Raw genomic sequence first — 25,119 nt, 5'->3', positions numbered from 1 at the left:
GTGTTTGTAGTAATGTATATTTACCAAATTTATAAAAGATGTGTACGTGTATTTCAGAAGCTTTGCACTCATACATATCATATATATTATTCTATACAACTGTAACTGTGAACACACGTATCATACGATGTATACATATATATTCGGTATAAATAGATGCTTTAAAATATGTACGTATATAGTACATAGTTCACATGGTGACGTACATTCAAATCACAACGTATGAGCACGAATCATATGCATATATGTATAATGTAATATGAATGTTTATAGTTTGTACATATAACATGATATTAATGTCTTCTTCCATATTCATATAAGTGTATATATGAATATATGTACACATGTAGAGTTTCATCGCGTATTTCAAAGCATTTATATATATTGAATATTTAAAAGATATAGCTGAATTCATATTGAATACAAACGTACATATGAATATTATATATTGTAAAGAATGCAAAGCTTCGAATCTCTTAGAAGATTAATTTCTCCTACTCCACGAATCGAAAATGTGATCCGAAACTAACAAGTAGCACCAATGATAGTTGCAACAATGAGAATGCTCGAGCATTCGAGCCGAACCGATTGTGAGCTGAAGCTTCGTTTCGCGTTAACGTTCGAGTCGGAGGGTTCACGGCTGAATAAAACAGCACGTACGACCCTCCCGTGGTGTTCGACGAGAGCACATACGTATGTACATATATATATATATATATCGGCAGACAGCCAGTGGAAAAAGCGCGCAAGAAATCGTGGCCAATTACGCAACAATGAAAGTTCATAGTCGTATTTCGTATCTCTCGGCCAGTGCAGAAGTTAATGACAGGATCGACGCAAGAAAAGGTTTCTAGCCGCTTGGGAAATCGCCGAGCGGCTCTAGGCTGGATTTACATGGAATTATATGCGCGAAATGAAACACACGTGGCCGCCAATGCACGCGCGTGCAGTCGCTAATTTTACGGATCTCGGTTGACGAAACGAAAAATAATAAGAACACGTTGGAAACAGTTCGGAGAGCTGTTTTAAATTGTCGAAACTGTCTTTTATGCGCACAGTGAGAAGCGTCACTGTGTACACATAACATGATACTTTAAACTACCATAACTTTAGCGAAAAGGGATCATGCACTGATCTATTTGATCGTTGGTTTCAAAACGTGGAAACATTCTACAGAGTGAGCCAGAAATCACTTCCTACTAAAATAAATCCGTAATTTTTAATTTAATTTAATTTAAAATTAATGAAATTCTGTAGCATCTGTATAGTGAATGGATAAGCTTGGTGGTTTCAACAATTGTGTAATATAAAAATTGCTTCGCGAGTTGATAGGTTTTTTACAAAACAAATATCACAAGATTACAGGGTAATTCCATGTTTAGTTAATTTTTTATCATTTTAAGAATCGATACGCTTGACATAAGACATAATCGCAGTTCAAAAAAGAGAAGAAACACTGTTTCGTAGAAACATTTTGTAACATCCGTTAACAATCCGAATTATCAGTAAAACCAGTCGAAGCTGTACTCCGAATCCTCTTCTCGAACTCTGTCTCTCCTTCGCTATTACGCGCCGAATGTGTATCGAACGCGCACTTATTCACACGCGGTGCACGCAACGACGAAAAGAAAAAACAAGAACCGCGCTTTTGAAAGCGCGACCGAGCGCGATTTTCACTGGGAGATTTTCCGCTCGCGGCCGATTAAAATCGAAAGTGTATCATAACGCGCCACGAAACACACGTAAGACCGCGCGTTTCGACGTTTCCCTCGTTATGTCTTTTTTCTTCGCGCCCTCTGCTCGGTTCCTTGCTCATTTTTCGTCGCTACATTAACGGTAGAATTACTAGCGATTAGAATTACGAAACTCGTATCGGAGAAATTTTTGTTTGCAGTTGCTCGCGGGAGTGTCCGAACAGTTCTAGAAACTTTTCATATTTTTATATTATTGTTAGCGTTGTGTGAAACGTTTCGAGGTACGTTTCATTAACGTAGTGTATTTCATAAAAATTTATATAAAATTTCCATAAAAAAAAGAAAAATCAGAGATAAGTCATTTGGAACGTTTCAGTATTGATTGTAAAAGCGTACGCGTTGAGCAATTACCCGCATTCAATCGCATTCCGTCGCTTCTGACACGATTTTTCCGAGAAATTCTTGTCAACCGAAGGGATGGAATATCTTTTCACGTCCCAGGGAAATTCTGGAGAAATCCTGAAGATTTTATGATCGAACGGAGAAATGGAAGCTTTGAGGAAGAATTGAAGATAATGTAACAGGGTCGAATATGCATATGTATATAAAAGATCATAAAGTTTTCGAAAGTGGGAGATCCATGCTTTAAAATAAGTTATCATTCACTCATTTATTTTCAATAATTTTCCAATCGAAAGTTTAATGATCTTTTAATCTACTTAAAATTCCAACACTGGTCAAAGACCAAGTATTATCTTCTTTTTGCTTTCTTTTGACAAAACATCATACATCCCGTTTGTTTGCACATTTCTGCAAACAGCAAACAGACTGGAACACCCGTTAGAGAAACGCAAAAGACGCGCAGAGAAAATCGACAGTCTCCAAACAGGTGGAACAGCTTGGTGATTTGGAGGCAGATTGAAAACTTCCGAGGGTTTTGAATATTTATACTTGTTCGTGTTTGCTGAGGCTACGACTCAAGCAACGAGGGAAACTCTGGATTTCAAAAGTCGGGAAATCCGGTGTAAAAGAGGGAAGAAATCGGGAAAGAGAAACAAACGATGGGGAATAATGGTGCGTGGTAATTGCAGAAAATAATTTTCTGTTCCTTTTTGCAGGTCATATCCATCAAGCCGGGTCTCTTAAGGGATTTCTGCACGCCCCAGAATCTGGCGACTTGGCTGCCTCTGGTGAAGGACACCCTGCTGCCGGTGTTTTTGGCGTTGTTCGACAAAATGTTCTGTCGCTACGTGGCAAAAGTGTACACGAAACAGGATCACGCGAGGAGATTGTCTCACGGTAGGTGGTTCTGCGGAATACATGTACGGAAATCAATCAGGATACTTGTGATTTGACGATGGAAACTGTTGCTACAAGAGTTTTATAAAAGAACAGGGAACTTAATTAAAAAAAAATACGAAAATTCAAAACCTAATATAAAAAGAAATGTAAAAATTCGTCGTCAAGTAATCTCCTATTTTCTACTGTATGAAAATTAACAAATATATTCTTGTAGGGTAACCTAATGCCTATAGATTTTGTTGCTTTTAAAGAATCCCGCGTTAAAATACGATTATTAGATTCGGCCTTATATTATAGATATTTCCTCGAGGGATGGTTTGGATCGATTGCAGAATGAAAAATGCAACGCAGTTGACCCAGAGTGCACGCGTGGGAACCAAGTTGCATCGAACGCGTAATCGTCAAGGAGAAATATCAGTTACGCGACAGTCGATCATCTCGCAATCCTGCTAACCGCATACCGCGCGGTTAATTTCTCTCTTACTCGCGCCATTTATTCGTATTTTCATTCCTCCCTCTCTCTCTCTATAAAACAACACTCCAATCATCTCTCGATGATCGATCGTTCCGATATTTTTGTGATTGTGAAACGAAAGAACAACAATTCTTCCTTGGCTTCTTTTTACGCGTATAAGTACTTCTGTTTCTCTTTCTTCTTTTCACGTGCAATAACGTGATAAAATGAAAACACAGAGTGCAACATCGGATATAATCTTTTAGAATATGATTTTACAATTTATTTTGTGAAATATAATTCAGAGTATAATTTTAGTTCTTTTATTCTATAAATAAGATTTCATTCCATAAATTAGATTTTAAAATATTATATCATATTAAGTGTAATAAATAGATTAATAATTATTACATTACGAATTAATTAATATTCATTAATTTAAAATTTTTTTCATTATTGCATGTCTGGTTTATAATGCAATTAATTACATCAATAGTCGATGGATTTTTTGCCATGTGAAATATGATTCGTTTCTTCAGTTTTTAAACAATCGTCCTACTTGCTCTGAGATTTTCGAGCAGGTGTGTGCACCTGTATGTACATATGCCTGTGAAATGATTTATCGTCCGCGAGAAGGTAACAAAGCCCGGGTTTTCACTGTGCGTTTTCATTTCGCGGCTCGCTAATAGATCGCGAAGCGAGCGAGTATTTTCGCAACCGGGGAGAAATTGCGGCGGCCCTGTTTCTAGACGATTTCACGAAAAAATCTCACCTTGTTACGCGCTTTTTCAGGCGGCATCGACGGCAAGTTTCGCCATTTCGAGCATGACGCCGAGTACAAACTGCAGTTGAACCTGAACCACGGGCTCAAATTCCCCTTGACTAACGGAAGCCTCTACGGCCGGTTGCACAATCATCAGAACAGAGGCAAGTATATACATATATTTACAATGTAAAACGTGCACCAATTTTCCGACACGCTTCCTCGGCTACTTCAAATTTGTTGCTTCTTCTCTCTCTCTCTCTTTCTTTGTTTCTGTTTCTCTTAGAGATTTATGTAGAATTCCCTCACACGCTGACATTTACGTTTGTTACCCATTGGCACGCTCTGCGTTCAGTTACGCAGCGATTTGTTACCGCTGGACTACGGATTTTTATGCATTTATGAGAAACTGGAAGTTGCGCACGACGTATGGAATACGCGAAAGTGTATAAAATATGTGTAACGTGAAGCATTTAGCAAATAGAACAAGTTTCTACATGAGTTCTCTGTTTCTTTAAAAGCTTTTAAACGCATGAAAATCTACAGTCTGATATAATATATTATAATTATTACGAATTTAATCAAATCAAACAACAAATCTTGGTCTTTATTAAAAAGTCCCTGAATCTTCCAACACGGCGATTTCGTCTAAACTTGAAAAGATCTACCGGTTAAATCTTCCTCGATGGCTTCTTATCCACGGATTCTCTAAGGGGGTCATTTCGTTGGATACTCGAACAAGTAGCTCCCAGTAGGCTACTATCTCTCGACTCGGAACACGCTCTGAATTTTTGATCTGGAGGCATCGCGCGACCCGGTTAACACGCGTTAGGAATTTCGTGAGACGATAATCTTTCGCCGATAGAAAGTGCCGTTTCCTCACGAACGATAGCACAAATACCATGAATTATTGACCACCGTGCAAGTGGAAGTCGATACTCTCGTCGAATTTCAATTTACAAATTTTACACTTTAATCGTCACAGTTCAGAAGGAAAGTTCTTAACTCGGCCATTAACTGAAACAAGAAAATTTACTGACAAAGGTTTCAAAGGAGCTAAAAAAAATAATCGATGTTCTTCAACATTAATTCTTTCATTCTTTTTTAGCTGATGAACGTATAACATGAATTGAACGTTAAAATCGTACATGTATAATTAGACATTAGATTTTTTTTCTTAATTTTATTACACGAAAACACATTCTTGGAAGAATGTGAGAAATAAATTTTTTATTTTCAACGCTAGAACTGTAACTATTTCATGCAGTTCAATATCTGCGTTCTATATTATATCATAAATTTTTCCCTGTTCCTTGCATTTTTATTCCTCTATTACAAATTATATACTTTAATCGTCATCACAGTTCAGAAAGAAAGTTCTTAACTCAGCCATTAACTGAAACAAGAAAATTTACTGACAAAGGTTTCGAAAGAGCTAAAAAAAATAAATAATTATCATGTTGCAGGCAAAACTGGTACGATAACGATGGGGATACAGCACTACCCGAGAACACAATCGCTCAACGAAGACAATAATTACGCTTCTCTTCCCGCAGAACTCTCTTCTTTCACCAGCTCGACCTTCGAACCACATCACGAGACGAACGTCGTCGATGCAACGAGAAAGAACACCGTGGATCAACAAAAGAAATGTCCAAGACCAAACGAAAGTTTCCTGGAGTTGCCTGGAAGTCGTCGGAAAATCGGCAGCACCGACGTCTTTGGTCAGAATATGGAGAATCTGGTCCAACTGGACGACCCTTGTAGCAAACGGAAGTTCACAAAAAGTTTAGACGAGATCCGTGAAGAACCTCCGAGGAGGCACGCGAGAAGCGCGCTTGGATTGGAGAATCTAATTATTGGTTTGGATAACAATCTCCAAGAAGAGCCACGCTGCCCTAGAATCGCTCTGAGGAGAAATCAGAGCTTCGATCATGCTAGATGCCAATCGTAAAGATTATATACATATACATATATTGATTTTGTTGAAACTCGTATCGTTAAACGCCTTTTGCACGATGTTTTATATCAGCGAAATTTTGCAAGTTACAAAAGTTACTAATATTGATTCTCAAATACGACACTATAGATGACTATAACAATTTATGCTAGATTATTAAGATTTTGGTTATTAAATTAAATTAAAATTAGTAATAAAATTGGATCAAATTAAAAATTCCAAAATTAAATAACATAAAAATACAACGATACTAAATTATAATAAATTCTTGCATTAGAATAATAAGTTTATATAATAAGTAATAACTTATACAACTAATAACTAATACTTGCTAAATTGTACAAGAAGGTGCAAGTAAGAATCTTGTATGCACTTTTTATGATATTTTATAATATTTCAGGTATCATCGACCAGCATTGGACTCGAGGACATACGACTTGAAAAAGCAAGATCAGAAGAAAGAGCAACAAAGTATCCAGAGACAAGAGACTCAGGAGGAAGGCGATGGCTATGAGACTTCTGACGACGAGAGCTGCGACTTGGAGAACGAAGATTTCGACACAATGAGCTCCTACAGGAGCAGAAGTAGAAGCTGTTGCTCCGTAACTACAGTGGCTAACGACGATTTCGAATACTTCCAACGTAAGGGAACTAAGGTAACATTCCCAACACCCATTTCATATCATCGCCAGATTTTTTATTCGAGCAAATTGAGGTACATTTCGCAACGAAAATTTGCTGGAATAAACATTTTCATTCGACACTAGGACTATCATCGATTAAAACACAAAATTTTATTTCACAACTATAAAAAATTATAATTTGGTCATTTTGACCACTTCTAGGTAGTTAAAAAATAAAACTATTTTAAAGAAATATGATGTAATTTAAAATTAAGCCATTTTTTAAGAAAGAGAATATATACATAATTCCATAGATAAAAATTCCTATTATTGAATATATTATAAACATACCCATACGCAGTAATGAAGAAAGTTTTGCGCGAAGATCATTGGAATTACTTCATCAAACACATTCGAATTGGCCTTTCGTCGATTGCATAACAAAGGATCGTGAGAACGTGCTGGTTTTGCAGGTGGAACTGCTGCCCTCGAAGAGAGCCAACGAGGTAAAGGTCAGCATGCGATCTTTCACGCCGAGGATCATCGAGAACAAGACGGAAGAGAGGAGGAGCAATCCTGTGGACACGAAGCCCAGCATACAGTCGTATCACTTGAAGAAAACGAGAATAGGTCCCGGCTACTCGATGAACGATCTCGACAAACTGACGATCGAACGAAAGATGCCGAATCTATCGATCGAGAGCCTGAAGAGCACGCTGAAGAACTCGGACGTCAGCTATTTGGACAATGGGGACATTTGCAGACACGACATTGGCGGATCTGCACCTGATTTCAAGAAAATCTTCGTTACTGAATTTATATGAAATTTCCAAAGGTAGAATTCGTATTTGAGATTTTATTAGAGTCGGAGAATCTTCATTTTCTAAGATTTTAAATCATTTCTTTTTTTTTTTTTTTCTTGATAGAATTTGACTGATTCGAGGATTCAAAAATATTAATTTAGATACTTCTACAAAGGTATTAATTTTCGAACTGATTGAAAATGCCAATTTTAAGTTGAGAATTTATTATTTCCTAAGAAATTTAGATTTCTGGGCTTAAAATTCGCATTTTATAATTTTCTGTTGGTTTAATATACCATTTTTTTGACATAATTAAAAAATACCAATTTTAAAGTCAGAACAAATTAGCTATGAACGAAGTCAGTATAATTCAATTTTTGAGCTTGAATTTAATCGTACGAATACTACAAGTAAGATACAAAAATGAATACAAAAATAAGATACAAAAATCAAAAATTTAGAATGAAGTCAGTATCAATGAAGATAATAACAAGCTTTAAAATGAAGTCATTATCAAAAAGAAAAAAATATTGGCTAGTAAAATATTTAGTCGATGATTTTAATTTAAGAAAAGTCTTTGGAAAACGTATTGAATGAAAAGATGATAGAATGACAGAGAACGATAAGGAGGATTGTACAAAGTGTTCATTGTAATATAAGGAAATATTTTCTTTTAAGAAGCTATATGTTGTACAGAAAGAAGGCGAGTCATTTCTAAAGAGAAGTCTAAAACTTTGGCACGAGTGCAATGGAAAGACTGTACAAAGTGTTCTTCCGCAAAAAAACGTGTTCTAGAAAAATTAGGACTGATCTTGCAATTAAATATGTTGCACATATACAGAGTGTTCCAAAGTTTAATATTCAAACTTCAAACCAATTTCTGTTAAAAATTTTATAGGCGTAAAGCAATATATTTTCAGAGATTCAAATGATTTTTCGAAAAATATATAAATAAAAGTTTCTATACTCTATAAAATATTTTTTTTTTCATCTTTGATCGAAATTTTATGCTTTAGTCGTCAGTAACTTTAGTGTTAACAAAGCATTTGTGAACTTTTTTACTATTTTTATCTCTAGAACTCACCTGCGAAGTTTGTTACTCTGAAACACCTGTATAATATTAGAAACATGTTTTATAAAATATACAGAACTTCCCTTCGCATAAAAAAGATCGTTAAGGCTGTAGAAAAGTTTGCTCTTTCGAGGAACGAAAGACCTAAGGTAAAATTCGCAAGGCAATCTCCTGCAATTCCTTTAAGGCTGAGATCTAGAAAATTATATAACAGCAACGCGGAAGTAGTCGGATTGGAAAGTCGGCAAGAATGCAGCCAGTCAGGTTAAAGAACTTGATTAATTCAATTGTTAGTTTCTTGTTTTCTTGCTCGATAGCTATTGGCTTTTCAAGCTTCGAGTAAAATGTAATCACAGTGTAGAAAGATCCTTTTAAATCTTTCCAAGTCCTCGTATAGGTCTAATTGTCGATATTTCTAGATTAAGATTCGGTAACATAAAATACTGTACGAGAACGTGTGTGTGATGTGGGGAAAAGTATCGATTGAATCGAGATTAGTTTTTTGTTTTGTCGTTCAACGTTTGAATTAACGTATTTGTTAGGTTAAAATTCAATTTTATTCTCCGCGACATTGAAGGAACGATAGAGTGATTCTCCTAAGTATTCCCAAGTCCTCGAAATGATGTTTCAACAGCAACGAATGGAAACTCTGTTTGAAAATCGCAAAAGTGTACAATACAAAGAAACGAAAGTCAATTATTAATTCCTCGTTATCTCCTTCGTCAACTATTAATTTCAATGATACGATACAAAGAAGACCGATACAAAAAAAAAAAGATCTCTTCGAAACCCCATATCTAATATTGATATTTGAACGATTAAAAAATCGTACGAGCAGCATTACTCGCGCGAGAAAACAAATGGAAAGAAAAATTCGTGACGAAAAAGGAGAGAAAGAGAGAGAGAGAGAGAGAGAGAGAGAGAAAGAAAGAATGAAAGAGAGAACTGGTTCGAAGCGGTGATTCTGCGTTTTAATAGAACGATACATTGCGGTGCGTCATCTGTCCATAAATCACGACCGCTCGGACGTAATAACTTATGGGTCTGGAATCGAAATTGCAACGAGGCTGAGTTACGATCCGTGTAGATACCAGACGAAGTCTACTCTAAACAAAAACGCCTGTAAAATATGCGCAAAATATGTGCTCCCGTTATTCCCGGAACATCCACCGTATCGACCGTTCTCGTTCGTTTACGTAACGCGCGACACGTTTTAGAAAATCGCCTTCGATTATTGTATGCAAGATCGTTTTTTTCTTTTTTTCTTCTTCTTGTATATATCTTGTACATTTTGTACGCTACTATTTAATTCGTTAAATATATATATATATATATATACATATATGTATACGTGGCAACATGTGTGTGGTCGCAGATACGTTTACCCTGTTCAACTACTTGTCAATTCCTTGGTCGATTAGAGAGAATAATTGAATGATATTTGTAGAAAATGTTGTAGGTGCCAAAATTGGAAAATTTCATTTTTTTTATTGAAAAATGTTTTATTTTTCTTCTGCAAGTAGTAGATATCTATAGTGCTAAAATACAACATTGCTGATAAATGATTAAGACTCGATAACATTTTTCTTCCTCCTGAAGAATTTTATATTTTGGCATTTACAATGTTTTCTACAAATATTCTTCAATTAGATGTTTCGTTTATGTTGATTATTAAATATCTAGTGCCTTAAATATAAAAGACGCTTGTTAAATACCTAGCATCTTAAATAGATAAGTAATTTTATTGAGGGAGGGCAATCTTTTTAGTAGTTGGTTTAAAGTGACGAATATTGTGATTCATGATCTCTATTCCTCGCGATCACTGTCCTCAAGTTGATTTAAAATGATGAATATTGTGGCTCGTAACCTTTCTTCTTTACAATCATTGTCTCCAAATTGGTTTAAAATGATGAATATTATGATTCGTGATTTTTGTTCCTCGTAAACATTGTCGTCTTTTCGAAATTTATTTTATAAAAGAAAGGTATAAAAATACTTATATTTTAGCCCGCGAGCTTTTATTTAAACAGTTCAATTACTTTAATTTTTAACAATTTAATTTTTTAAAACATACAGTGTAAAAATAAAAAAATTAACTCGACGATTCATAAATTCTTCACAAAGGAAAAATGTATTTCTTCAATTTTTTACAAAGGAAAAAAAGTTCTTTACAAAGCAAATCGAAGAACAGAATTTTTCTCACAACTTTACAAAAATATAAAAGTTCGTGAAACCACGGTAAAATCTCCATCTTCTTCGCAGATAAATATCTCGTTCAATCTTTTAGCTAGACATCAGGATTGAAGGCGATTCGTATAATCTTCTCGCAACAATCTGATCGTAATAGAACGTACACGCCGTCTAATTATCTAATTATCGTCGCTTAATTATCTAATTAAAATGTACGCTGCGTTTTATTACGCTAAACGTTGACTAGCAATACACTGTTTGGCATCGTTGATCGTAAACTTTAATTATGCATCTCGTCAGTGGCGTAGAAACTGATTATCCGTTCGTGAAAAGAAAGGATGTGTGAGTATATCTGTCTGGGGCTGAGATCGCGTTATTGGCACGTTGAAACGTCGATTAATTGATCCCCGACGTTTCGATGTTGCATGGAGCGAACAGATCGAACGTGTCAATTTGTCAGAGTGATCCTCTCTTCGAATGTGTATAGTCTCTGATTCTACAGTTTCGATTAATCGTGGAGCATTTACAGAAACGATAGAATGTTAAAAATAATATTAAGTAACTAATAACGAGTAATTTATTCTTCTGCGTGAGTTGTAACTGATTGATTGAGTATTTTGGAGAATATTGAAATACAATGATGGACGAAAGAAAGTTTAACCGAGTTTGTATAAAATATCTTTTCCATTTTAATTACCTGTCTGTAAGAATATATGTGTGTAATTGAGTGAACTGAAGAACAGTGTGATTCCAAAATTATAATAATTATATATAATTAATAACTTCACTTTTTGTATTATGAGAATGCTATTAATTTTGCTAGTAATTAGTGTTTCGACAATTTGAACATGATTTCACATGTTTAAACATGTATTTTCATAATGTTGAACTTGTACTGTCTTCCTTCTCACCGATTTCAATTATATCATATATTCGCATTTCCTATAAATTATAACTTACAAGTTTTATAAAATTACCACGATTTTCCCTCGATTTACTGTTTAAACTTTCTTTTGGCCGTCTTATTTCTGTCGACTGTGAATTTTCTTATGCAGTTTCATATATTTATCGACATAATTAACGAATATACTGCTCCAAAATACTCATAATTTAAAAAATAAAATATCGAATAACATTCAAAATGATATAAAATATCCAAAATATATATAGAACATTTTCTTTGATCTTGTTCCTTTAGTTTCGCAGACTTAATAAATAAAACCTAAATTCGTTTCATTCATTCAGACACTTACAATTAGTTTTGAATACTCTACAAGAATATATTTCATCTACTCTTTGCAGATTTTATGCACTTTCTTATACTTTTTGATACTCTAAAACCCTCACAAGTGCATTATTAAAATCATTAGACTTATTCTTACGAACTAAATGCAAGATTTCTTTAATCTACTAAATATTACAATAAATACTTTGCTTTGAATATTTCATATATTCTCACACATACTCTATGCATTTCTGTACTTTCAAATCTCCCACGTAGTGCATAAAAGTATAATTATACCCTATCATTAAATATTACATTCTCTTCATTTCGTCGAAATTGCTCTACGCCACTGTATAAATAGAAATTATGCTGACTTTGGTTAAGAAAAAAAAAAAGGGAGAAAAGAAATATTGCAACGTAGATCGAGAAGATTGATCATGATATCAATGGCCCCCGTAGACGAGATCATTTCCGCGAAAGATTGCCTCGATCATCAACTTCCGGTTGAACTTTCCTCCCCTGGACTCGACGATCGCCACTAGTTGCTGATATCGCTTCCATGCGGTCACCGAGGCCGCTTCCCCTTCCGGCGTGTTCTTAATCTTGTGATACACGTCCGTACTCCTGACCGCAGACTCGGAAGTCTGACAAATGCTCTCCGAATCCGGTATCATCTGAAATTTCACGGAAACACATTTTTTAACTCTCGATTCGTGTTCGTTGGATCGTAATAATTTAAAATGAATTATTTACAACGCTCGACGCTATTTTTTTTTTTTTTTTATTGATTCTATTCGTCTGTTAGAGACATACTTAAATTCATAGTACGCAATATTATTAAAATATGTGAGAAATAAACAGAAATTTACGTATGATTTTTGAAGACTAATAACGAAGGCTAATTTATCGTGATATATTTTTTTTATGATAAAATTTTTACAAAACGACGAAATGATTTTACGATATGTGAATTATTTCTTTCTTGGAAGTTCACGTTTTCCTTTCATTAATTTCGAAATCACTTTAATGATATTTGCATTAATATCTGAAAAACGAGAAGTTTTAAGAAAACTTGGTTCAAATAATACACAGACAACTGTAACAATTATTTTATTTTATGTACTATTATATAAAATAAATAAAATAAAATAGTTGTTACAATTTTTAGTCAACAAATCAAATCGTTAGAGTTAGAAATTTTTGTATAAAAACAAATTTGCACAAAGATCATTTTGATTTACTTCAAGTAATTTTTTACTTGGAGCATCCTCTGAATAAGAGGCAAGAGTCCAGATACTTTCGAGCGATACACTCTTTTAAAGGTGTACATACTCCCTCGTTCATCTTTTGTTCTCATTTAAGGTTTCATCTTCCAGAGAGACTCCTTTCTCGCAAACCATTTTAAAAGCACGTTGCTTTCATTTGCTAAATTGTGCAAGCTCTTAAGCTCGCCAGACGTTATTCCATCGGTAGAAAGAGAATCTAAATCACCAGGCAGTCCTTTTCCACGTCCTGACTCCAATTAAAATTCGCTTTTGTTCTTCAAACACGAGCCCGATTGTATTACAACCGTTCCAGTTAATCCTTGCAGAATCCTTCCTACTTTCTCTCTCTCTCTCTCTTTTCCTATCTATCTATCTTCTTTCTCAACGTTCTATTTTAACGAAATGCTAAACAATTACTAATTACCATGATGAACGATCTTTTCGAAACACTTGCCTCCGAATACAAAGTCTCGTTTAGATTAGTCAAGTTACTTCATCTGAACTTGAGCAATTTAAATTCGAGTAACTTCAGATCTTCTTACCAACGTGAAAATGTTATTCAAGAGTTAGTTACTCGTGCTGCATATTACAATTTGTTTCATTAACCATCACATGTGTACATCTTGGTACAATTGGTTATAAGTTTCAAATTCTATTGGTGTGATCTACTGATGTGTAATATTAATAATAATATTATTGATATATTAATGAAGTTTCAATATATTATATATGCGATACATTCATATTCCTGAGAATATAATTAAATAGAATCTTCTTTAAAAACTCAGATCTAGAATCGTAGATTTTTAGATCCTGCAATTCTTCTATTATTCATTCTATGCAATTTTACAGTTTGAAGATTCCTATAAAAAAAAAAGTGGGATCTCGTCGGAAAATTGTTTTACATATATTAAATATTGCAGAACGTGCTCCGTTTCGAAGTTCCCTGAAAAACGGGCGAGAACCCCGGTGATAACCAGTTAATACCAATCGATACGAGCAATACCCGTTTCGAATGAAAGGACCGAAAGAAAAAGCGGAAAGCGGCAATTGGCGAATTTTCGTTCGCGCGAGAGCGCGAGGAACGCGTTTTCGTTGTTTCGTGCTGTCCATCTTACTCTGTTCCCGCGGTCAGCGGTAGTCGGGGAACAGCGAAACGCTTTTTAAAAGTTGCACCCGCCGAGATAAAGCAACGCGAGCTTTCAGCGCTTTTTTTCCACACGCAATCGAGTCGAGTTGTTCCGAAAAGCTTTGAATAGTAAAATAGAAAGAAACAGGGTGGCGGAGCGTGTGCTGGAAGGGTGAAGGGGGTTGGACAATCGAAGGGAGGGGTGGAGGCGCGTGTGTTGTTCGGTTTTGAAAGTGTAACGCGCCTCGGAGGCCCGTATTTTAGCCGTTGAACCGCCCCGCCGGTGGTTGTGGCACACGGGGGTGAATCTGGCGATGGGGGATGGGAATCCTTAGTAACAGTGTAATGCGGAGTATTGATTTCGTGGAGCCTGGCTTTAGGCTTGTGTTACATGTGTATACACGGCGTCCTACAAACATCGGTCAACCTGAGCAAACGACTGAGAGATCCGAGGGCCGTGATTAAACCGGCCGCTTTCCCGGCCGTGTCGAGCAAATTACAGCGGCCGGTGAAAATTGCTAATAATTAGCCGAGCGATCGGGATAATGGCGCGAGGATTCGTTGGCTGATCAGTCCGTTGCCTTGAATCCCGTTCGGGGGGGTAACCTCGTCCCTTGGCGTCGAATCGACACCGATAATGGGAAAAACTAGCACAACGAAATGATAAGGGTTCTTTGATTTCTTTGGAATTTTTGAATCTGACACTGAGACTGCCAGAGTGGTCAAAGTGACCAATCTGTATGATGTTTTCAGAGCAATTTTAAAGACTTGAGCGTGATTTTTTTGTAAAATATTTTTCTATTCCTTGCGCTCTAATTCCTCTGGTACAATCTTGATGCTTTAAACGGTAGTTCCAATTAATCGTGTGATGAGATCCGCGCAATTCTTGCTCTCGCGTGTAGACACTTTATGATCTTATTTTCTCTAGTTTAGTTCAATGTTCAACGAAACACGAAACTAAAACGCTCCGGAGAAATAAAAGTTTCTGGAGCAGCGTTTACGTAATAAGTAAAGATTCGCGCGACGTCCCATTTTAATTCGTCCTCGCGTGTCTCGTCAGCGATATTACACGAAACTTGGCGAATAGAAGCTTCCCAAGCAAGCCTGTCCGCCGGCCAAGTTAAAACGCTCGTGTTCGCGAATTTTCGAAGAAGATAAATGTTTATCGTTGCTCGGAACGGAAGCGGAAAAAGTTAAAGTGGCTGCCAGAGTCTTTCAAAACTTCCCATAGCCTGTGCTTAAAACTTCCACCAACGTAAATAGAAGAGAAGGATAGTCCAACTGCTTTTTTCCCTCGGCCATAAAAGTAGCAATTCCCGGAGCTACCAGCTCGTCGGGATTATTGTTCCATCTTATATTGACGAGCAGATAAAAACTCGGATCATATTTTCAGCGCAAAATCGCGACTCTTCCCCGTTCAAACTATTCTCGTCTTCTTTTCAATCTTACGAAAACTTGGACGATTCGCAAATAACTGTGTTACTGTACGTGACACTTTGCTGTTTGTCACTATGAAAATGCTCACCGTGAGAATGACAGAAATTTTGTATGACGAGCGATTGAGCACTGACAATGAGTATCAATCATAAGAGATACGTGATTGAATCACTAAATTAATACTCCAATTGAATCATTGAAAGTACCTTTTGTGTTGTGGAGATATGATGTAGAAATTTAATTATAAAAAGAAAAAGCATAATAGTGCCTATATGCACGAGGCACATGGAAAAGAATAAAAATATACTGCAATGAGAACACAGATTATATATTTATATAATTTACTAACATATATTATACCTAGGATAATTATATATTATAGTATGTAATAATATTGTGTAACCATAAAAAAATAATTTCCAAAACTTTTAAAGAAACACTAATCGTCGAAACTTCATAATGGAACAATAAAATCCAGTTTCTTCCCTTTTCTCCCCCAGAAAATATTTCTGGCGTCGTATCTCGAACAAAGTCTTAAACTTTCGAGGAGCGGTTAACAAGTTTAATGCATGCAGTGCTAATTGCGCCATTGAGAGTGAAAAACCTTGCTAAACCACCTAACGACTGGCAATTAAGCTTTGAACTACACCGACTCTCGATGGAAGATCCCTGCACTTGTTGTATTGTACTCTTGTCTTTAATGACAGCGGCAAAAGCTTTAAACTAGATTCGGTAACCTGGCAGGAAATTAAACCTTCAGACTGATGTCTTAATTAATTGCAGCCTCGTCTAATGTTTGATCAACTTTGCTATTCATTCGAGAGTGCAGTGCCTCACGAAAGTATTCGAACAGTTATGAAAGAACTTTTATCAAAACTCTTTCACTAGCTCTTGTATTATATAAAATATTTGGAAATTTGATTAAGACCGTGATATATACGAAAGACGACTATTGTAATTATATTGGTAAAATTTGGAATCTGGAAATTTATATAGAAGTTCCAAGGTATTTAGTGGAAATATACACAGAGTTTTCGATATCCAAAAACTATGTGTGTAATAGAGAGACAAAAATATTTGGTGGTATGAAAACTGATATTAAATTGCATGTAACTAAACAGAAATTAAGAAAATTGTCGGTTTATTTTTGTACATAGGAATGCAACAACATTAGCTGCTGGAATTATCCAACCTAAGGAAATACGTCATATTTTTAGAAAACAGAGTTACATTTAACAGGAGCAGTAAATAAATACAATATATACTTTAGAATAGATTACTCTTACTACTGTAATATTATATAGTACATGTAGTAGTATTATATTATATTATATTATATTATATTATATTATATAGTAGTATTATATAGCACTCGTATTGTGTGTAATACTTCACTGTGTAAATTTCCTCTTGTCCACTAAATATCTTGTAATTACTTTGTATTACATCTTGCACGTGTCTCGTAATTACGCCTCTCTAAATTTGCCTCAAACTTGACCACAGTATATATAATCGTAACGTGACACGGTATACGTAATACATACATTACGTAATATTGCATACGTATGTAATTTCACGTAACATTAGCATACAAGAAACCACTAAGAAAGTATTGATTGAAATTCCAGATCCCGAGGTTCCATTCGGCAAACAGCAAATCAAAGCGAAGCGTCGATGTGAATGGCGTCGTCGTTGAGATTCGATCGGAACTCACCTCGCTTATCGACGATCCTACTCTCTGCTCTGTCTCTTCCTTCGGTCGGTCCAGTCTAGCCGACGAACGGGTTAAGGTCGTTTCTCACGGTGATATACTCGGTGGAATTTGCTCCAAGAGTCGATGGAACGGCCCGCGAGAACGGATTCGGAGTAGAGCACGGTCCAACAGTAACTGAAGGAGGCCAACAAACGAGGCGATCATCAGCTGGTTTCCCGATTACTTTGCCCCCCTCCGCAGGCCACGGGGAACCCACATGTGCCAGCCATATGGTGGGGGGGGGGGGAGTTAGTAGAGGGCTGGAGGAACAACCATGGAGAGCGAACCTCTTTCGTTCGCACCCTCGGCTTCTCCCCCGAAGTCGGCCGGTCTGCTTCCGGTCTTTTTGCTCGCGCGCTAACGACTTTTTAAACCACCGAGGATTTCCTCGGCGACTCGTGTACGAAAGCCAGTAATGTCCATTTGTCTATCTCTGTTGACATGTGGTAAGTTGAAAGATATTTGGACGCTTGTTTCGTTTGTTCTTCCGGGGAGATTTCATGCTGCTTCTGCAAATAATTGCGGCTACGGGACGTGATAATCTGCAGGTCTCTAGAAAATAGAAATATTTGGAGATCTGGCGTTTACTTTGATTAATTTAGTAAGGTCGTAAAGTAAATTTCAATTTGATGCACGATTCGAATATTTGGTGTATAAATAGTGTTGAAATTTATTTTGAGATTTCTAATACTGCTTATTTTAGCGTAATTTATTTGACGTACTGTTTATTATTTATTTTAATTTAATTTCAACACTATTTATTTCGTATTTTCTGAAATTTCAGTATTCAACGCACAACTAATTTAAAATCTAATGAAGAGTAGAATGTATTATAGTTATGTTTTTTAGTAAATTCGTACGTAAAATTTTATTATTTAAAAATTTATTCGTATTCGCTACAAATTGATCAAATATCTGAATACAATTCACTTTTGCTCGTTCTAGGAATTTTAAAATACATTTATCTACTTATCGTAGATAATAACATTTACAGTACACTGTGCAATAATTAACAGGTGTAGCAATTTTCTATCAAAGTTCCATTTTTTGAATTACGTATATTTGTTAAACTATCAATTTGCATAAATATCTATCGTCTAGTAATAACTTCCTGCTGGTATCTTCTGACTGTTTAAACAGACATGCTCCTCGAAACTAGTTTGTCATACTGAATATCGAAGCCTTTAATTAAACTGTCTGTAAACATCGTTGTTCCTGCGTCTGCACGTGGATATAGTTACGCAAGCGAGTTATCGATAAATCGACGTTAATTGCCATCTGGTTTAACCGAGTGACAAGACATGAAATGCTTGGAACTCCAAGCAATACCGTGTGACGTCTTCCCTAATTCGCTTTGTAGATCTTCGTAGAATATCAATTATTCTAGTGCGTTTTCTGTCACCTGTTTCAACCTCTGTTAAATTTCAAAAATCTTCAGAAAATTTCTTGTGAGTTTCAGAATTGTATTGCTATTGTTACGAAAGAGATGAAATATTCAATTAAATGTACATTGCAGTACATTGATCTTAATGATCAAATTCACTATGCAATCTCGAAAATTTTGAGTATTTTATTAATGAAAAGTCACAAGAATATTCTAATCAACAATTCAAATAAATATTATTTTGTTTCAATTGATCAATCAAAACGTGGGTCGTCATTCTTCCGAAATCTTAATTACTTCTCGTTATCGAAAATTCACGTAAATATTTCAAAATATTCTAACCAACGTCTCACAAATATTTATTCAATTTGTAACACAATTGTCAAAATACCTAAACAATCTTAGCAAATTTGGACCGCCAGACTTTGAAGACTTCTAAACTGTTAAAGAAAAATTCGTAAAAAAAATGTCCAAGCAAAATATTCTCGTTGACACGTTTCGCAAATATCGCCCACTGTACGTAGCAGCCATAATTTTTCCATTATTCTCCCATCCGGTTCGTAGATTCATATTGTGGCGAAAGGCAGTGAATTCGCGTGGAGAATGGGTCGGTTCAGCTCGATCTGTCTGCATTCCACGATGTCCACGATATTGTCATGGGGACTTCTGGCAAGCCATTGTGGAACGTCGGGGGAATCGAGTAAATTGGCTGAATTGCCACGTCCGAGAATCGTAGCACGTCGATGCAGACGCAAGATAGAATCACTCGAATTACAGCATAGAATAGTTTGGACAGAGACACTGCTGTTTCCATGCACAATATGCCCGGATCTTCCGGGATCGCTTGGCCGTTTCTCTCGCAGAGAGATCCGACCAAATTAATTGTCCTAGTCTGTGTGTTCTCTTTTTTCCCTTTTTCATACTGAATCACCTTGTTTCTGAAAGCTTGTTCCAACAGATTTCGATTTATATACTCCCCATATTAAAAAATTGAATTTAATTTAATTCGATTTTAAATAAATCTAAAACGTTGCCAATATTCCAACTTTAAATTAAATTTAAATATTCCAACTTTAAGTTGAAACTTCAATTAATAAATTGAAAAAATGTCCAAAATTCTGCTTTGAATATTTAAAATTGGAACTTTGATAGAAAATTGCTTTACCTAATAAATATCATAATATCATATTGCAATAAAAATCTAGAATTCACTTATTATGTTCACTTTGGAATTAAAACAAATTAAATTCATAATAGAAACGTTGAGAAATAATATCCATGTAATATTAGTTGCCATTTTAGAATTAAAGATTTTAGTATTGAGAAAAGATATTCTACAACTTTTGGTCGAAACTACGTGTCTATTTATATTATTGACAGTTTAAATCAATCATCTATAACACCAATCAATATTAAAATTAACATTGACGTAATATTGAATTAATAAAAATTAGTAAAACTCGTGTATATATGAAAATGTATATATATATGATTCTGAAATCAACACAAAAGGACTGAAAATATCCGCAGACTAGTAAAAGTTTTCTGATTCAACATCCCAATCTTTTTCCAGCTTAATACGCGGTTCAAGCGTGTTTCCACGGGGCTTTGAATGTAACGCGAAAGCTATTTTCCTCGCGGCTCGCGAGAAAAGAGGAAAAGTTGCACGGCACGAAGATGTTAGAACAGAAAATGCGATGTGTACGCCGGCAATAAAAGTCTCGCCGCCGTAACTATGAAAGTGAAAAGTTTCGTACAACGACAGATGGTTCCAGCATGTGCAGCGAGTTGAAAGATATTAAAAAAAAAAAAAAAAAAAACAGAGTAGAGAAAATAAAAAGGTCGGACGTTCCCATTGGCGCGATAAAAACCTGGTGTAAATTATCACATGTGTCTCTGTACAAACTTCTATCCGTATATTCTATAATCTCCCTACATTTTCATAGGAAACTCACAGCCTCAGATTAGAATTATCTCGTCGGAAATTTAATCATGCAAATATCTCTCGAAGAAAGAAATTTATTCTTCCTTGTAAGTCGTCTGGAATTTTATAATACTTATAATTAAATATTTAATGAAACAAATTGTTTTAATTGTGATTTTAAACGTGAAACTAATTGTATGGTTTAATAGAATGGAAGAGAAGAAGGATAATATCGACGAACCGTGTCAGGAAATTGATTTCGCTTAAAATAATGGTTGATCGGTACGCGCGAGTGATTATTTCACTCGAGATTTAATTAAATATCGACGCTTGAAAGAGGAGAGGAAACTTTTCATGGAACGACCGACGAAGGAGAATATTAATTGACTGAGCCTGAAAAAATTGATTTCGCTCCAAATATTAGCCAGTGATACGTGCAATTAAAAAGTAGATTACAGAGGTTTCGAAAAATTAACTGTTACGTACAATACAGAAATTATTTGCAATTCTAAACGTCTAAAATTTTGCAAGAAATTATATTTATAATAAAAATAATTTAGATAAGAACTTTCTAAGAAATGATGGATGAAATATTGATCAAATAGATCAGAAGATTTATTTTATTCGAAATAATGATCAGTTGTTCGATGACTATTTCGTTCGATATTTAATTGCGCAAGCTGCAAGAGATTAATGTCTAGAATTTCTAATGATTTGAAGAAATTAGAGACGAAAGACGATATCGATCGGTTGGTTCAGAAAATTGATTTCACTGGAAATCATCGAATTCCCAGCTGCGCCTATTCTTTAATGGCCAATCGGCGCGTGCAGCATAAAGGCACACGACACCACTCTTACAGCTGCCGGAAGTATACATCTGCCGGCTTCTACTAACCGTGTTCGTGGAGCTTGGCCCACCTTTCCACCGCAACGCAGTATTTTTCAAAATTGTTTCGTAATTGTCTCGCAATTCATTTCTCAGTTATTCCGAAAATTCATGATGTTCACGAATGATCAAACTTGAAGTGATTGTACATATTTGATGAAATTGGACTCACTTATCGAACTTTTATCAAAATATTGAAATATCTACTATGAAGAGCTGTGTAGTATCAAATGAAATACTACAAGTATTAAAAAATGGCATGGAATACTGTAAATACTAAAAAATATTACAATGATGTTATAATTCGACTTTTTAAAAAAGGAGAAAGATAAGTGGATTTCATGTATGAGTGTGGAAAATAGATGAAAAAAATATTGTTAATTGAAATGCTTAGATAGATTTACTATCATTTGTCCTTTTTAATAGCAAAGAATATTTTTAAAAATTCCAGGAGACACTTGAGAAAAAGGAAGATAAAGATATTTTCAGGAATTTATGAACATTGTCACATCAAGTGAAAATAGTCATATTTTCTAAAAAAAAAGAAATGTATTTTCATTTAACAAAAGGGTGACCCAGGAGACATTATTATTATAGATAAAAATCAGAAATATTATTCAACTAATGGACAAACTATTGAAAAAATGCATTTCGAAGACTTGATACCATCAAGAAAATCGGTCATCGAGGAGTACTCAGAAAGAAAGAACGACGAGGCTCCTCTCCTGTCTCATTTTGGAAAATCAGAAACATCTGCCAGGAAACAGCGATCTCTGATTAGGGCCTGGCTCGTGCCGCCGCGCACCTTGGCTTCTCGATCCTTCGGAACGATCCAGCGAAAGGTGAAACGATAAAACTTCAAAGACACAAAGGATTCATTCGAGTTCTCTTAATACAAAACAACTTTAAATTAAAAAAAAAAAAAAGAAAGAAGAAGAAAGGAAGAAAGAATGAGACACAAGAGACCATCTCCGAAATTTCATAACTTTTCAAATCTATAACTTCGAGTTGAAAAGAACCGGAAAAACCAAGTGGAACGCGATATCGCTTTCAATTACTCCGACAGTATCGGCGATATCGGAGATTAAATATCGGAATAATTAACTTTACGTGGCCGAAGACAGGCACGCTTCGTCAAGCGCGATACGAGCGGAGGAAACCAGCTCGATAACGACAATGCCGATACTCTCTCGATCGTGAGGAGAATGCCCGGTAACCGGTTCCCGAGTTTAATTAGCGCATTACAAGGGTAGATGCATCGGCTGATCAGCCTTCGATCTTTAAGCAAACTTCCTTTACCAGGCATCCCTGCTGTGGGTGTGTGTGTGTTTGTATGTGTGTGGATGTGTGACGGAATAAAAATTTATCTTTCGGTTAACGACAACGGGTTTATCGTTTCGCTTCCTCGTGTCTCATATACTGACCGTGTTTAATCTTCTTCCAGGGGAAGCCACCAACGTGTTCGTCGCTCGATGCGAGATAAATGAACGCAATTGTTCGTGGACATTCCGTTCTGTGGTGAGGAACAGGGCGCATCTCGAAGAGATAAAGCATCGTGTACGATTATTCATCATCTTGACGGGATCCAGCGGGGAAAATAATTCATCTTTCGTTGATCATTCCGTTAATTGTATGTATGTGCGTGTAAACTGATTGAAATAATTAGCTGATTGTGTACCATGATTTAATTGAATCTCTCTGAAAGCTAAAATGAATAATTTTGTCTCTGTTAATGCTTCAATTTTGCTTGGATTTGTTCAAAAAACAAGTGACTTACTTTCATTAATATGTACGTTTGTTTGTTGCAGGAAGATGATGCGAGTAACGATGAATTCTAAAACGAAATCATGAAATTATGAATAAAATAAAATTGGATAGATAAATGACAATAATAATGAATATAATACATTAATGCATGTAAATCATACACAGCGTGTAAAATATAAAATCAAAAAGTTTCAATAAGTATTATTGAATTCTATTTATATAATTAATTAATTATTCACAGTGTAGTCACAAATAATATTGCATAGATATTCATAGCTCGCTAACTTAACAAATATAAAATTAATCCTACCTAGCACATCAGTCCCATTGAACTCAAACTGTCCGAAAGGTCTCTGGTCATTTCTAGCGTAAGTTTGATTCGTCCCCTCTTAATTTCGTCGATCTCTAATCATCCCCGGGAACATCCTGCCGGGTGTTCAGGCCGGCCCGATGCTTTTTTTTTTCCAGACGAAATCGTTTCGATTTTTTCGAGTGCAACAGCCGTGGACAAGGAGGGAGAGAGAGGGGGTGGCTGGAAGGGGAGCGAACAGCTGTTCCTGGCCGAACCGTCAGGTGGTATCCCCGTGCTCGTCAGCTGCGGGGGTGAAAATACGAGAAAGGGTTGCGAACAGATCATTTCTGTCGATCGACCACCGAATTCCCCGTAATAGGTCGATCGGAAAATTCGAGACATGAATATTCGTGGAACCAGGATTCCTTCGTCCTTTTCCTTTTTTTTTTTTTTTTTTTTGTATCGAGAGAGTTTTGCCGGCGTGAAGTAACTGATAGTAGGTACTTGGAACGTGGAAGTATTGAGTTCCATCGGTTTCGCAAGTGAAATGGAGTGTACATGGATTCTTCAAATATTTTTAGACACTGGATCGTTGCGAATGAAATGATGAATAGTTAATGAAACTTCCAGTATTGACTCCCGGCCAGTTTATACTATTGTTACTGTACTGCGGATTTTTGTGCATTTATCGAATATTTAAAATTGAGTAAAATACACATAATGTAAAAAACAAATAATGTAAAAAAATTCATAGAATAAGTATAATGCTTCCTGTCATATTTGGTAGGTGAAATAATCTTCTGTTTTTTTAATAACACTGCATGAAAATCTGTAATCCAATTATTTCATTATTAATTTACGTTACATTAATATTAAAATGATTATATTAATTGTATTATGATTTACCAGATTTGACACGTTTTGATTGCGGTAGAAGAAAGTTAGAATCATGGTGGTCGTTCTAATTAAAATTTCCATCCACTAATGTTGTTAATTAGCAAAACTTCGTCAAGAGAAATCCAAATCTCGGAATTTTCTCGTTTGAGGCATTCATAGAAGAGGCAAGCTGAACATTGAATGCCATATCAATGAAGAAGCTGACGTTATCAGACTTCACGAGTTTCGATAGAGATTCCACGTTCGAGTGATAGCAGAAAGTTTCAAAGGCAGTTGTTGGTAACTTTCAATGAAGATTC

At 35.6% G+C, this 25,119-nt stretch overlaps 1 protein-coding gene and 1 long non-coding RNA gene across 9 annotated transcripts in view; one reads left to right on the top strand and one right to left on the bottom strand.

Annotated features, from left to right (window-relative positions):
* The window catches only part of LOC122536142, a 32,918-nt gene extending 15,312 nt beyond the window's left edge, over window positions 1-17,606 (top strand). The window contains exons 4-9 of one of the 8 annotated variants that reach the window (XR_006308335.1): window positions 2,813-2,993; window positions 4,243-4,377; window positions 5,680-6,163; window positions 6,574-6,815; window positions 7,270-7,641; window positions 8,593-8,608. Coding sequence is in view for 7 of the 8 variants with exons in the window: in XM_043668269.1 (XP_043524204.1) it covers window positions 2,813-2,993; window positions 4,243-4,377; window positions 5,680-6,163; window positions 6,574-6,829; window positions 7,270-7,620 (1,407 nt within the window). In the remaining variant the exon portion in view is untranslated. Of the gene's footprint in view, window positions 1-2,812; window positions 2,994-4,242; window positions 4,378-5,679; window positions 6,164-6,573; window positions 6,830-7,269; window positions 10,009-17,545 lie in introns of those variants that run through there. The other 7 variants (XM_043668273.1, XM_043668269.1, XM_043668274.1 and 4 more) reach the window with 7 other exon arrangements.
* Window positions 17,607-18,137: 531 nt separating this feature from the next.
* LOC122536145 lies at window positions 18,138-24,657 on the bottom strand. Its single transcript, XR_006308337.1, has 4 exons — window positions 23,942-24,657; window positions 23,642-23,698; window positions 23,289-23,569; window positions 18,138-18,222 (listed from the first exon to the last, which is right to left on the bottom strand). It is a non-coding gene; the product is annotated as an uncharacterized LOC122536145 (long non-coding RNA).
* Window positions 24,658-25,119: the final 462 nt, after the last annotated feature.

This window comes from Frieseomelitta varia, unplaced genomic scaffold (assembly GCF_011392965.1).
Source record: "Frieseomelitta varia isolate USP_RPSP 00005682 unplaced genomic scaffold, Fvar_1.2 scaffold_803, whole genome shotgun sequence".
Lineage (NCBI taxonomy): Eukaryota > Metazoa > Arthropoda > Insecta > Hymenoptera > Apidae > Frieseomelitta > Frieseomelitta varia.
Note: the sequence above shows the minus strand (reverse complement) of the source record. Positions and strands in the feature narration are given on the sequence as shown.